General features: G+C 36.0%; 1 protein-coding gene across 1 annotated transcript in view; it reads left to right on the top strand.

The window, feature by feature from the left end:
- TOMM70 (translocase of outer mitochondrial membrane 70) overlaps nt 1-13,143 on the top strand; it is a 34,581-nt gene extending 21,438 nt beyond the window's left edge. Inside the window, exons 6-12 of the mRNA XM_001363839.5 lie at nt 700-907; nt 2,287-2,421; nt 3,898-4,005; nt 5,025-5,141; nt 7,983-8,080; nt 9,227-9,349; nt 10,960-13,143. Of these exons, the coding sequence (XP_001363876.1) occupies nt 700-907; nt 2,287-2,421; nt 3,898-4,005; nt 5,025-5,141; nt 7,983-8,080; nt 9,227-9,349; nt 10,960-11,113 (943 nt within the window). The 3' untranslated portion in view covers nt 11,114-13,143. The remainder of the gene's footprint in view (nt 1-699; nt 908-2,286; nt 2,422-3,897; nt 4,006-5,024; nt 5,142-7,982; nt 8,081-9,226; nt 9,350-10,959) is intronic.
- Nucleotides 13,144-13,726: the final 583 nt, after the last annotated feature.

Genomic DNA, 13,726 nt, shown 5'->3' with positions numbered 1-13,726 from the left:
ATATATATATATACCATTGATACCATTCATGCCCTTTTAGGAAAATTCAAGAGCCCACCACCAAAAATAACTTATTTGGGGTATCTTTTATGATGGTTGCTTATTCCTTTCATGTAGGGAATTTAGGACATAGAGTGGAATGCAGGAATGGCTGAGGGTTAGATTAGTACTGGTAATTAGAAATAAATAACACTTAAGTGATCAAGGCTAATGTAGAGTTCATAAGAAAAAATTTGGTTTAAAATTTTCAAATTCCTTATCCTCACTTTATCTTCATAATGCAGTGACTCATGAGCATCTGTAAAAAAATAGTCTAATATCCTAACCAATATAGCATTTCTATCATACACCCCATATGTTTAAAATGACACAAAGCAATTCATTCCATTTTGAGATGGCTATAATTATTTGGTCTTCCTTATTTTCCCCATATTGTGCCAAATCTACTTCCTTATAGCTTGGCCATTGGCCCAAGCCTAATCCCTGTTTTCATGTTATCTAAACTCTCCAAATGTTAAACAATTATTTTATGTGATGAGCAAAAAGTTTTGTAGACTGTAATGCATTCTTAAATATTAAGTGCAGTTTTTCCCAACATGTCCCCTCACCCCACCTTTCTTTGTGTGTTAAAGTTGCTTTTTGCCTACCTAAAGACATGGCCAAATGTAGTTAATGAATAGTTCTCTTTATTATTTCCAGTTCTGGATATTTAAAGGCCAAACAATATATGGAGGAAGAAAACTATGATAAAATTATAAGTGAGTGCACAAAAGAAATAGATGCTCAAGGTAAATATACAGCCGAAGCACTGTTGCTACGAGCCACCTTCTACTTGCTCATTGGCAATGCCAATGCGGCCAAGCCAGATTTAGATCAGGTCATCAGCATGGAAGAGGCTAACGTGAAGGTAAACTGATTTTTCTTCTTTTCCCCACTTGATATTCCTTAGTGCGGATTGGGAGCAGAAGTGGGTGATAATTATTTTTTTATTTTTTAATTTTAATTTTTATATTTTATATATATATATATATTTATATATATATAATATATTTATATTTATTTTTAATTATTATATTTTTTGCTGAATTGTCCATATATATATTCAATATAAGGATTTTTTTGTTTCTTTGTTCTGGAAATAAAATGCCCCAGGATTGTTTGAGTGAATTGAATGAAAAAACATATCAAATGATTTTTCTTCAGGAAAGGTTTTCTTTTACTCTACTTGAAGGCTCAATTCAGTTTTCCTACCCAACTGTTCTGTGTATTGTGGGATGACATACAGGAAAACAGGGTTCTACATGACAGATTTGATATTTTTTTCTTGTTTTTGTGACCCTGATATGTAACGAATGACCCAGTAATACTGATTTACTAAGGTCATAGCAGCAGACAATTCTGAAGCTTTGAATTCATCTGGCAGTCAAACTAGTTTCATTAATGTACTCAAATAGAATATTTAGCAGAAAAGTTAATTTAATTTGTAATTTGTAAAAACATGGGCTTTACCACTGATTAATACCTTAAGTAATTTACTTAAGCTTTCCATGTATCAAGTTCTTATGAATAATCTAGTATTTCTCCTTCACTGAAAAGGAAGGATATTGATGTTCAGTATTAGTTTGTGAGCTATTCAACTAGCAAATATGCAGGAGAAAACACCTAGATAATTATATGCTTGTTTTATGTCCAATGCGAACTATAGAATAAATTTAGAATAAGATGAGATATTTTGAGGAAGAAAACAATATGTGCTTCCAGTCCTAAACTTTGATTTGAAACCTCAATTTCTCATTTCCTGATAATAGCTGGCACTAGCATGTGTCCCATAGTAGTTCACACTTACTAAAGACCTGGCTATGATGGAGTTTTATGTCCTCAGGCTCTAGGGGGTGAAGAAGCCTGCCCTGTGTTCAGTGTTCCGTGTTTTGGAGTAGGATTTGGGTGCAAAGGCTGCTAGGATTTCATCAGGGAAGATATCACTAGAAATTCATGCTTCCGCTGCCAATAGACAATTTATCTGAATCTAAGTGTTGATGGGACACTAGAAGGTTCAGTGACTTGCCAGAATGTGTGAGAGGTAGGATTTTAACCCTGGTTTCCCTGACTCCTTGACTGGTCTTTATCCAGTGACCTTGATGTCTCTACAAAGAAGTGTGAACAAATAGCTATGATACAATGTAAAATATAATAAGTGCCATGAAATGGACAAAGTAGCATTATAAGAGTTCAAAGGATGATGTTAACTCAGATACCTTAGATCTTTTCATTTGTTTGGATCAACAGCTTCGTGCAAATGCCCTGATCAAAAGAGGCAGCATGTATATGCAACAACAGCAGCCTTTGCTCTCCACTCAGGATTTTAACATGGCTGCTGATATTGATCCCCAGAATGCAGATGTCTACCACCACCGAGGCCAAGTAAGCACAATTTTCTGCTTAACATTCTGACCTTTGGAGATGGATCTTACGTTTTCTAAAGGTTTTTGTAGTTCTCTTTTAATATCTCAATTTATCATACCTTTCTTTTTAAATTGTCTTCCTCATGCTAACTGGGCCTCCAGTCAGAAACACTATATGCAGCCCCAAAAGTCATTACACCTGAGATTTGATACCCTTAGGATTGGTGGTAGGGCCAAGCAGTCTTGGGTGCCACCTGTCATTTCTTTTTTGTTGTTTTTAATTTTTAAAGAAGTTGACACTAGGGGCAGCTAGGTAGCTGGTGGATAGAACACCAGGAGTGGAGTTGGCCTCAGACACTTCCTAGTTGTATGACTCTGAGCAAATGATTTAATTTAACCCTGATTGCTTAGCACTCACTATTCTTAGAATTGACAGAAAGGTAAGGTCTTTCAAAAGATAGAAGTAGATACTAACGACCACGTTAACCAGCACTTTTTAATGAATTACTGGGTTGCTAGAAACAATGTCAAATGGAATGTTCTGGAGACTTATTTGGGATATATATATATATGTTATACACTTAAAAGCTTTTAGGAAGCTGAAAACCCTCATTTTCACTTCACTTCCCTCAGTCTGTTTGCTCTTCTGTGAAATGGAGGAGTAAGACCAGATGACCCATATCCTGTGATCTTACAAACAGGGTGAAGCATAGACATATTGTCTGCCTTGACTTTGAAAATATTTTTTCAGTCGAATGGGAAACATTAACACCACCAGCAGAATAATTTCAAGTGTACAAATATTACAACTGTTCAACTAAAGCTCTTTAGGTTCTTGGATTTTCCTTTTTATCCAAAACATATATAACACTAGCAGACTTAGGCCGATTTTATAGGACAAGAAATATAATCTTTTTTTAATGTTACCAGAGCTCTATAGCTGTTGTACCCTTTTTTATGATTGATTGGTTTCTCTGGTTAGGAATGCAGTCTCAATTATTTTCAATATTTTTCCCAGTGGGAAAATAGTTATTACATAATCGCTTCTAGGATCATACCTTGATGAAAGATGTCCTTATTTTTCTATTGCGTATGCAATTAAAATTAAGATTACTTTTTTAAAACCCTTTCCCAATGGAATTGGCAAAACTTATATATGGATCAAGGGGAAAAATGTAAATGTTAGACTTGTTTTCTGCTTACTTAATTTGTTGGAAGAGAGGGAATTAGAAGTATTTTAGGTGATGGCTCATTTTGATGAATGTTAACCTGTGGTTTAAAACACTAATTTAGAGGAAACTGTAGAGGAAAAGGTTAATAAAAAATCTACAACACAAAGATGCTAACTTATATTTTTAGCTACCTTTGAGTAATATTTTAAGTGTTTGTAAATGGCAAATAGCCTTATACAAAATAAATTTTTACTCATGTAAGTATTACTTGCTATTTGGTGAACAATTTGGAATAAGAGTTAATTTTGTTTTTATGTTCTTAGCTCAAGATCCTTCTTGATCAGGTTGAAGAAGCAGTGGCAGATTTTGATGAATGTATTAGATTACGACCTGACTCTGCCCTGGCTCAAGCTCAAAAGTGTTTTGCACTGGTAGGTATTTCTTTCCTCTTTAAGTATTTCTGAAGGTGATTTATTTTGTTTTCTAATTTGTCACTATTTTACAAGTGATACTACATCGGATAAAAAGAATTGTATTTAGGAACATTTTTATTACGCCTACATGCCAGATCCTACTGAGCTCAGAGCCATATTTAGTGTCCTATGACTCCTAAACTACTTGCTATAGAGTTATGAGGACTGGCTTAGTCTCCTCAGCTATAAAATGAGTAGCTTGGATCAGTATACTGTAAGGCCCTTTCTGCCTCTAGAGCTATGCTTCCATACTATATAAATGTAGAGATTTCTGTTTCACCATTCAGTGAGTTTTAACTAATAGAAACATTCTCTAAGTATTTTATACTTTTTCAAGAAACTCTTACTACTCTGGTAACAGTACTGTTAATGTTCAAGTGGATAGGTGTGAAAATAAAACATTTGGAATGATGAAATAAGTCAAGAACTTCTATATTCAGATTTGAAAACTCGTGACCAGGATCTGTAATTAACTCACTTCACCAGTGTAGAATGTTAAATAGTCTGAAAGGTGAGGTAGTAATTTTGCAGGCCCTAAACCCATTTTTCCACAATTCCAAGGCTGACCCCTCTATCCCCTACACCATTCTCCCTCTGAAAAGAAATTATTCCTTTTTAAATCAGGGCTGTGCTCCATAGCTAAGTGAACTTTTGAAAACAGCTAAAAATGGTGTAATGAGGCTTTTTGACACTGGCAATATTTTTGGCAAAATATTGCCACGTTACAGAGATGTTTAAATTTTCCAATTTATGGCCAATGAGAAATGATATTAACGAGGGTCTGGTTCTATTGAGAGACTCTTAAAGAATCATCTTTGACTTGTTTCTCTAGAATGCATTAGAATCCAAAGCACAATTACTCAACTGAAAGTTCTGAAATATGCAGACATTTTCTGTTTTACTGCTGACATTCATGATTTGGTGAAATCTAGTTTTTTGATAGGCCTGCTATAAGGTGTATATTTGTTTTCAAACAGTATCGTCAAGCTTACACAGGAAATAATTCTACACAAGTCCAGGCAGCTATGAAAGGCTTTGAGGATGTCATAAAGAAATTTTCAAGATGTGCTGAAGGCTATGCATTGTATGCCCAGGTAAGTGATGGTAGATATTTTATTAGTCTTAAGTAAATATCCACCCAAATCCTCTAACCAGTTCTCACTAAACCCAGAATCCTGGTAGTTTGGAATAGAACGATTAACCTTTAGAAATAATTGTTTAGACATATGTAACTGCTTAACTTAGGGACCACGAATTCTTCTTTAAATATTTTGTTAGTTTAGAACTATAGCTAAGAACCCTGCCTTAACCGCAGACAGTTATCTTCTGACATTGTGAAGTAGATTGAATGTTGGAATTCTACAATATCCAACAGGATGTTTTTGAAGCAGCAACTCAAAATACAGGTGAGTGAAAAATAAGAGTTGGCAGCTGAGCACCCACCATATTCGAACATTTGAGTTGAATTTAAAAATCTGATCTGAGCCTCTCAACATGATCTAAATGATTAAAAACCCTTATGTCACCTCAGACCCTTCAGTCCTGAATCCTACTCTGTACTTTTCTGGCTAGAAATTAAATCATAGTCTTTATAACTCTTTCTTACATCATGGCAGCAAAACACCTATTTCTCTACTTAATAAAGCCAAATAACATGTAAAAATCTCAGATGGTTACCAGTGATCTCTTAATTACTTTTTCAGTTCATATCCTTCTTGATTTCTGTAACATTTGACTCTCACCATCTAGATACTCTTGTCTAAGTTTTTTGGCCTCCTTTATCTCTTGGTCTCTCTACATGTATAACCACTTAGTTCCAGTCTCTTCTGCTAGTTTGTCTTTGAGAATTAGTCTCTAGCCCCAGTTGTGGGTTTACCCTAATGCTCTGTCTGGAGGCTTTTCTCCCACTGATCAGATATCTCTGGGGAGAGAATTACTCCCAGGTCTGTATTTCTCAGTCAGTTCCCATTGTAGTTCTGCACCACCATCTGCCCCATAAATGAATGCCCCATAACCATTATCTTATTCCTTATTCCCTCAAAACCCACCTCCCAGTCAAACATCCTTGCTTTTAGTCACCCCAAGATCAAATCTCACTGTGTCCATGACTTCACTTGTTCTTGCTCTTCTATATTGGTTTGTTTTGTGGATTGTGCATCCAAATCTTTTGAAACTGTTCCCTTCTCTATGGATACTGAGTCTACTCTCTAGATGAGTCCCTCCCTTTTTTTTTTTATTTGTCTTTTGATTTTACATTGTCTAGATTTCTTCCATATTCCTTGATCCCCAAGAGCTGTTCCTTATAATAGAATTTTTGAAAAGGGGTTGAAAAGAAGTACAACTGATCAGCACCTAAAAAATTCTTGACACACAGTGTTGTTCCACTTCTGTGGGCCACACCACCTCTGCAAAAAGTTAGGGTCAGGGGAGGAAATGTGTTCTCTCCTCTTCAGGTCCCAAGCTTGTTCTGTGTAATTTTGTAATTTTCATCTTATATCATAGAAGTTGTTTACACTTACATTGAGGTAATTGTTTATCATTTTCTTGGCTTTGATTGTTTTGAATTAGTGTTTCCATTCTTCTTCACCTTAGGACACTATAATATTCCTTTACATTGTTTGATGTACCGCAGCCTATTCAGTCATTCCCCAGCAGATGGACATTTACTCTATTTCTTTGTTACCATGAAAAAGTGCTGCTATAAATATGTGGTGCCTTTTTTTTATCATTGACTTGATGGCTATACTAATTTACAGCTGTGCTGACATTAGTGTGCTCATCTTTCCACAGCCCTTCAAGCAGCATTTACTTCATGTTCTCCAATTTTGCTGACCAGTTAGCTAATAGCCTTACCTTATGCTCCTCCACGTACTCCATAGTACAGTAACACTGATCTCTTCATTATTCCCCCATTGTTCACAAGATCCTCCATCTTCAGACTTTCAGGGGTTTTCACTGGTTGTCCCCCATTCCTCCTAGCTTCCTTAAAATCCCAGCCAAAATTTAGCTTTCTGCCAGAAGGCTTTACTGATTTCACCCCTTAAGTAATGTTGTTATATATAAATATGATCGGTTCCAGTTTAATTTGCATATAATTATTTGTATATAGTTATTTGCATATCCACTCCCACCCCCCCATTAACCAATGAGCTTGAGCAGAAAAGAGATTTTTTTTATAATTCTGTTCCCAGAGCTTAAAATGGTGCCTGCTGCATGGTGGGTGCTTAATAAAATGGTTATTGACTGACTCCTAGAAAATCAGGGAAAGCTTTTTGGAGAAGTTGGCTTTAAAAGATGGGTAGGAATTCAGTTTATGAGAGGGATATAAAGCATTCTAATTGGGTAGATAAAAGCAAAGACAGGAAGGTGTCCAGTTCAGACCTTTGTTGCCTTCCTCTTGTCAAAAACCTAAGGGTTTGAGAAACTATGCTGGTACCATTGGCACCTTTTGGTTGACAGTACAGGAGTCTGTACCCTACTTAATGAAACCACTGTATAAATAAGGTTCCTTGTAGTATTCTGTGTATTTAATGCATGTAGGGTGCTGGTTAAAACTGTCACTGAAGAGAAAGAGCATCATTTGTCTATTATTAGAGCATTTCCAACATGTAATTCTAGAGGTAGGTTTTAAAAAATATTGTCATGTGGAAATAGCATCAATGAAAAAATTTAAAATACAAATAGGCACAGTACATTTGTCTAAGAATTTGGCATCACTATTGTGAGTGAAACTGGTAGATTTGAAACTTGAACTCCCTAAGTAAATTGAAAAGGAGGTAGACAAGTTTTAGTTCGGTTGGGGGGTTGAAGGAAAATGCATTGAAACCATGAAATGTGGAGAATTAAAACTTGCCAATGATATTAAGCAATTATAATTTTTCAAATTGCATTGAGTGACTCATGTTACTCAATTTCAATGAAATGTCACCTCACAGGCACTAACAGATCAACAACAATTTGGTAAAGCAGATGAAATGTATGATAAATGTATTGACTTGGAACCAGACAATGCTACAACGTATGTTCATAAGGGGTATGTATTTTTGTGGTTTCTGTTCCTTTCGCCATTTTGGCATAGTTAAGTGGTTTGGATGGGGTGATTAAAGAAAAATTTAAGTTGAATTTTCCAAAGCAAGTAGAACTAAAACATTTCAATAATTTTTATATATAATCTGGCTTAGAAGTGAAGGATATCACTTAATATCAAATAGCAAACCCTGTTTGATGTAAACAGGTCCATTAACTTAGCTTCTCTGACTATATGTAAGAGATAGAAGTAAAAGCCAATGAGTATTGTTAACCCACCACTACTGTCATTTGTAACTCATTTTTAAAAATCCTTAGCCAAATACATCATGATTAATCTTATATGTAATCAGCAATGTTGATAGTTAAGGAGTCTGAAAGTGTCCTGCTCATCATGAAATTATGTACCTGCCAAAGATAGTTAGTTGCCTTTTGTTTTTGTTGTAAAAATAAGTGGAATGTTTTTCTCTTGTTTAGTTCCCTCCCCTGGCTTTTGCTCTAGGCTTATTTTTGAACCTATAGCTCTGGACCAGAATGTGTCATGGGACCAACCTCACACTGTTGGTCAAATTGCTCTGGCAAGTGGTTGATAAGGAATGGAGTTCTTTATAAAGTTTATTGTGGAAAGAGACTCCAGAAGGGAAGCTCAATATCCTGTCCTCTCTAGATACTTAAATTACTATAAAATTACATAATTACAGAAGGAAAATATGTAACTGTAAGTGAGTGATTGATAAACTCTTAAATGGAATTTCTAGATAAGAGAGTTGTCTCCTTGCCCTTCCACTCTAGTTCTCATTTTCATCCTTTTCTGTTCCCCCTGCTTGGCATCTCCCCCCCTTAAATTCTGTCCCCCCCCCCCCAAAGCCTACCCCTTTCATATCCAATGTCACTTGTTTTTGGGGGGGGAATGGGGGGCCAAAATTAAATCTCACACTTACCAAGAAGCTTTTCCTGATGATTCCTTTTATATTTAATCTCTAAAATAAAATTTGTCATTAATTTGTATAAACCATTTTCTATCACTTCCAACTAGATCCCATCTTTTCTTTAGTAAAGACTAAAAACTTTCTACCTTCATTTACCCCTTCCCCATGGATGTGTAATTTAGGAAATGCCTCAATTAATTTTGAAACTTTCCCCCCTTTTTCAGCTTACTTCAGCTTCAGTGGAAGCAAGATCTAGACAAAGGCTTGGAGCTTATTAGCAAGGCCATTGAAATTGACAATAAATGTGATTTTGCATATGAAACTATGGGAACCATTGAAGTGCAGAGGTAAAAATTATATTGTTGAACTGATTTCTTTTTTTTTTTACCCTTACCTTCCTTCTTGGAGTCAATACTGTGTATTGGCTCCAAGGCAGAAGAGTGATAAGGGTTAGGCAATGGGGGTCAAGTGACTTGCCCAGGGTCACACAGCCAGGAAGTGTCTGAGGCTAGATTTGAACCTAGGACCTCCTGTCTCTAGGCCTGGTTCTCAATCCACTGAGCTACCCAGCTGCCCCCTGTTGAACTGATTTCTAAAGGGGGTTCTTAAAATTTTTATCCCTCCTCACAGTATTGGTGGGCAAAAAAACCTGCTCAACAACTAGTTGATAAAATAGTTGTTAGCTTCTACTAGAATTTTAGCCATCTTCAAAATCATACAGTTTTGAGTTGGAAAGGGACTAAAGTGATCATTTAGTCAAACGTGCATCCAGCTATAACATACTAGATACATATTCATCCAGTTTCTATCCTTCTCTATATCCTGGGATTTTTATCATACAGATTACCTAAGCTTGAAAATTTCCAATTTCCTATTTTACCTTTATGAGTTCTGGATACATTCAGCTAGTTTCATGAGTCTAACACTACTGAAGTATATTATTATTTTTTTAAAACGAATTTTTAAAAACGAATGTTTTAAAACGAATGCTCTACTTAAATTGGGATATGCAAAATTTTGGGGTAATATAAAAATCGTTTTCCAAACAGATTCCAAAGCCCATAGTGAGTGGACTGGCCATTGGTGGTCAGCAGAAAAAGTTCTCCAGTTCTCAATATAGTGCCTACACAGTCAATGTTTTGGCAACTAAAATTTTCAGGTCTGACATTCTTTTAAGAGGAAATTCCTTTGCTAACACAGAAATAAGAATTTCAGCCTACAAAAGTATAATTGTCCTTAGGTCTGGCCAGGCCTGCTAAATTGCTCTGTTCTTAGGTCACATACAGAATGGTGGCAGATTTGATTGAACACTGGGTTTGTAGAGAGGGATGCAAGTTCTGCTCAGATAATCAACCTTGAATTGGCAATATGAATTGCTATTGACTTTAGATAATTAGGCATAAAGTAGTTAAGATGTTTTGGTATGGCTTTTGTATTTTAATGAAACAGTTTTTACACTATTATATTCTATTTACAAAAATGTTCTCCCGAGAAGCATTGCTGCACTAGCACTCTAGCTAAGAATTCCTGTGTCATATAAACAAGCGCAAGTACTACAAAGTAAAAGTAGCTTTTTAGCAGTTTTTTTCTTCAGACTTCAGTTATGAATGCCATTTATCTAATTTTATGATTTTTCTGATGTTTCTTTTGCTAATAAAATAGCCTCCTATGTTACTTAAAATAGCCTCTAGTGTTACTTATTTAAAACATGACTTATAGTTTATGGCAGGTTTAGTTTTAAAACCTGAGAGTTTGTCTCAGACAAAATGCATTCATTCCAAACATTGCTCAGAAGCCCCATATTTCACTAGTAGGGATTCATTTAAGAAGCATATAAACCAAGTTGGTTTAAATTTGTAGTCAGGCAAACAGTATTGTTTTGCTTACATTATTATCCTTTCCCTTTTTACAGTTAATAGGCCTGGTATTGTTTTGACTTTAATTTTTGTCCTTTCAGAGGAAACATGGATAAAGCCATCGATATGTTCAACAAGGCAATTAACCTAGCCAAATCTGAAATGGAGATGGCACACCTCTATTCACTTTGCGATGCTGCCTATGCTCAGACAGAAGTTGCAAAGAAATATGGATTAAAACCGCCGACCTTGTAAAACAGCTGGGAAGGGAAAAATGACCCTCTTTTTAGCCCTTTGCCCCCACTTCAACCGAGCCCTACAGACGTGATCACAGACCGTGGTGAATGGTGGAACTTTTTTCCGTTTTGTGGTGTTTGTCATTCGTTACATCTGTTTAATGTTTAGGTGTTGTGGGAGTGGCTGTTCAAGGAATTTCACAGTGTTGAAGCTTATTCCCTCATGCAACAGAAAGGGAAATCAAAAACAGTTGCAAAGGGAACAAAGGATATTTTGGCCATGCAAATAAAAACTCAGATTTGTTCATGGGGGGTGGGAGGGGGAAGAGAGGAGTGATTATGTTTTGAATGATTTTGTTTTTATATAAACATTTTACAGCATGTTGGTTTTAAAAATAATATAGCGAGTGCTGCTATAAAATTTATATGCATTTAATCCCTATGGGTTGATTATTAGTTTTTCAAAGGAAAAAAATATGGTTTTTTGTTTCTTGTTTTTTCATTTTTTAAAAGCTAAATTGAGAGAGAACCTTAAATGTGATCAGAGGCATAGTCCCTTTGCCTTCTGCATAACCCGAGGAAAGATCCTGGTGGCAGCTAGCGATCAATTTGATCATTTCCCACAGCAATGTGATAAAGAAGTATAAATTGTTCCAAATCTAAAGCAAACATGAACTCCCTGTAGTAAATTATGCAGAAGCAAAACATGTGTTTTGAAGGACTTATAGAATGGAAAAGTTAGATGACTTTACTAGTATTGCTATTATGGGGGGAGTAGTCCACTCAAGGGGTAAAGTGAAGTGGTTTTTAAAGGCCTAAGACTATTTTCTGAACTCGGTACTGCTAGATTTAATGGTGTACACTTTTAAAGGAAATTCAAATGCTTGTTTATGTATATAACCTAAATAAAAATGGAATGTGTGTGATACATGGAAATACTTGATTTCAAATAGTTAGTAAAGGAAATTTGGTAAAGGCATGTGCATATATTAAGGACTTATTGCCAAGAACATTAGTATTTCCTCAAATGGCAAGTGTTTGAGTGTTTCACCAAGTTATAGCAACAGTTAGAAAAAGTACCTTTTCTGAGGCTCTAATTTTTATGTAAATGTATGTGTGAGTATGTAGGATGCCTTTAGTTTTTAATTCAATGAGCCCTTTGTGAGCTCCTGAGTGCCAATATTTAGGAATTTGTTTATAATTTTGGAAACCTGAACATCTGTTTACATTTTTATCCTCACTCAACCTGCAACCCATACTTCAATTCATTGTGTATTCCTGGTTGTCATTTTTATTCAAACTGTCCTTTTTGGTTTTAATGCAAATTTGCTAGCAAATTTCATTGCTTGGGTTTCTCTCTCTCTCTTTTTTTTAACAGTGATTCATTGCACCTTAGAGAACACATGCCATGATGCAGTAGGGCTCTGTGCCATCCCTTCTGGAAAACTAAAATCTTTTTCCTGTGCAGGGTCTTGGGTGAGGGGACTTTCTTATCCAAAGGGCCAGCATTCACTGGGTGCTTATACTTCTGAAACCAAATACACTTTATGGTCCTGCTTTCACAGTTGGCATACCTCCTGGCTTAGGAGATCTAGAAGAGGCCATGGGCGTAAGATAGCAAGCACAAAGTGAACCATGTTTGACAGCCAGGATAGTGACATAGCAGATCTAAGGGCTCTCTCCATTTTTGGTCTTTAAATTATGCACTTCTAGGACAACCACTGCTGACTTCAAGAGGGTTATTTAGCCCCAACTTAAAATTCCACTTATTCTCTGAAAGAGTTTTTATTCGCATGGCCTTACTTTTCATTGACACTGACATTTTCTTCTACCCTTCTCCCTTCCCTCCCCCCTGGGGAGGGGTAGAAAGAAACCACACAAAGGAAAATGACGCATGTGCCGTTCAATATTATCATTCCAAATCCTCACGGACTGTTGCTTGTTCTTAAAATATTTGAAACTGCACTGAAAGCTACATTTGTCTGTAATTTTTCTTTTGTAAATGAACTCACATGTAAATTCACCAAATAAATATTACATTCAAGTTTTTCTTAACTTTATTTTTTAAAGCTAGAACAGTAGGTGGTGGTCACCAAACACCCAGTAACCTACTGCTTCAAGGTAATGGATGTAATTACCTGCTTATAAAATACCAGAGGGGTTAGAACAAAGACATATATGGATAAAACAAGATCGAAATGGAATTTTCTGAAAGCAGGGTTTGCAAACTACGACTTTTGGCACTTTTAAGCTCTTGGACCCAAAAAGAATAGTAGAAAACCATGGCAACAGACATTGTGGGGAGGGGCACAAACTAGCAACCATTGATGCTTTCTTTTTGGGCAAACAAAAATAAATGACGACTTTAGGATTCATTATTTGAACATCGGAGTAAGGATAGTGGTCATGGGCCAGGACTTGAAGCCCTGACAACTGGTTTGTTACGACCAACTCTATCTAGTATTACTTGTGCTCTAGTACTGGGCTGAGGCTGCCAAGTCACATTAAGATTACCTTCCCTACCTTTCCTTTACCAATCCCACCTCTACTTTAAAAAAATCCTCTATCAATAACCTATTTTAATGCTATTCCTTCTCCCTCCAAGAATGAGAAATTCAACAATAACAAACCA

Source organism: Monodelphis domestica, chromosome 4 (assembly GCF_027887165.1).
Source record: "Monodelphis domestica isolate mMonDom1 chromosome 4, mMonDom1.pri, whole genome shotgun sequence".
Classification (NCBI taxonomy): domain Eukaryota; kingdom Metazoa; phylum Chordata; class Mammalia; order Didelphimorphia; family Didelphidae; genus Monodelphis; species Monodelphis domestica.
This window is presented reverse-complemented; position numbering and strand designations above follow the sequence as displayed.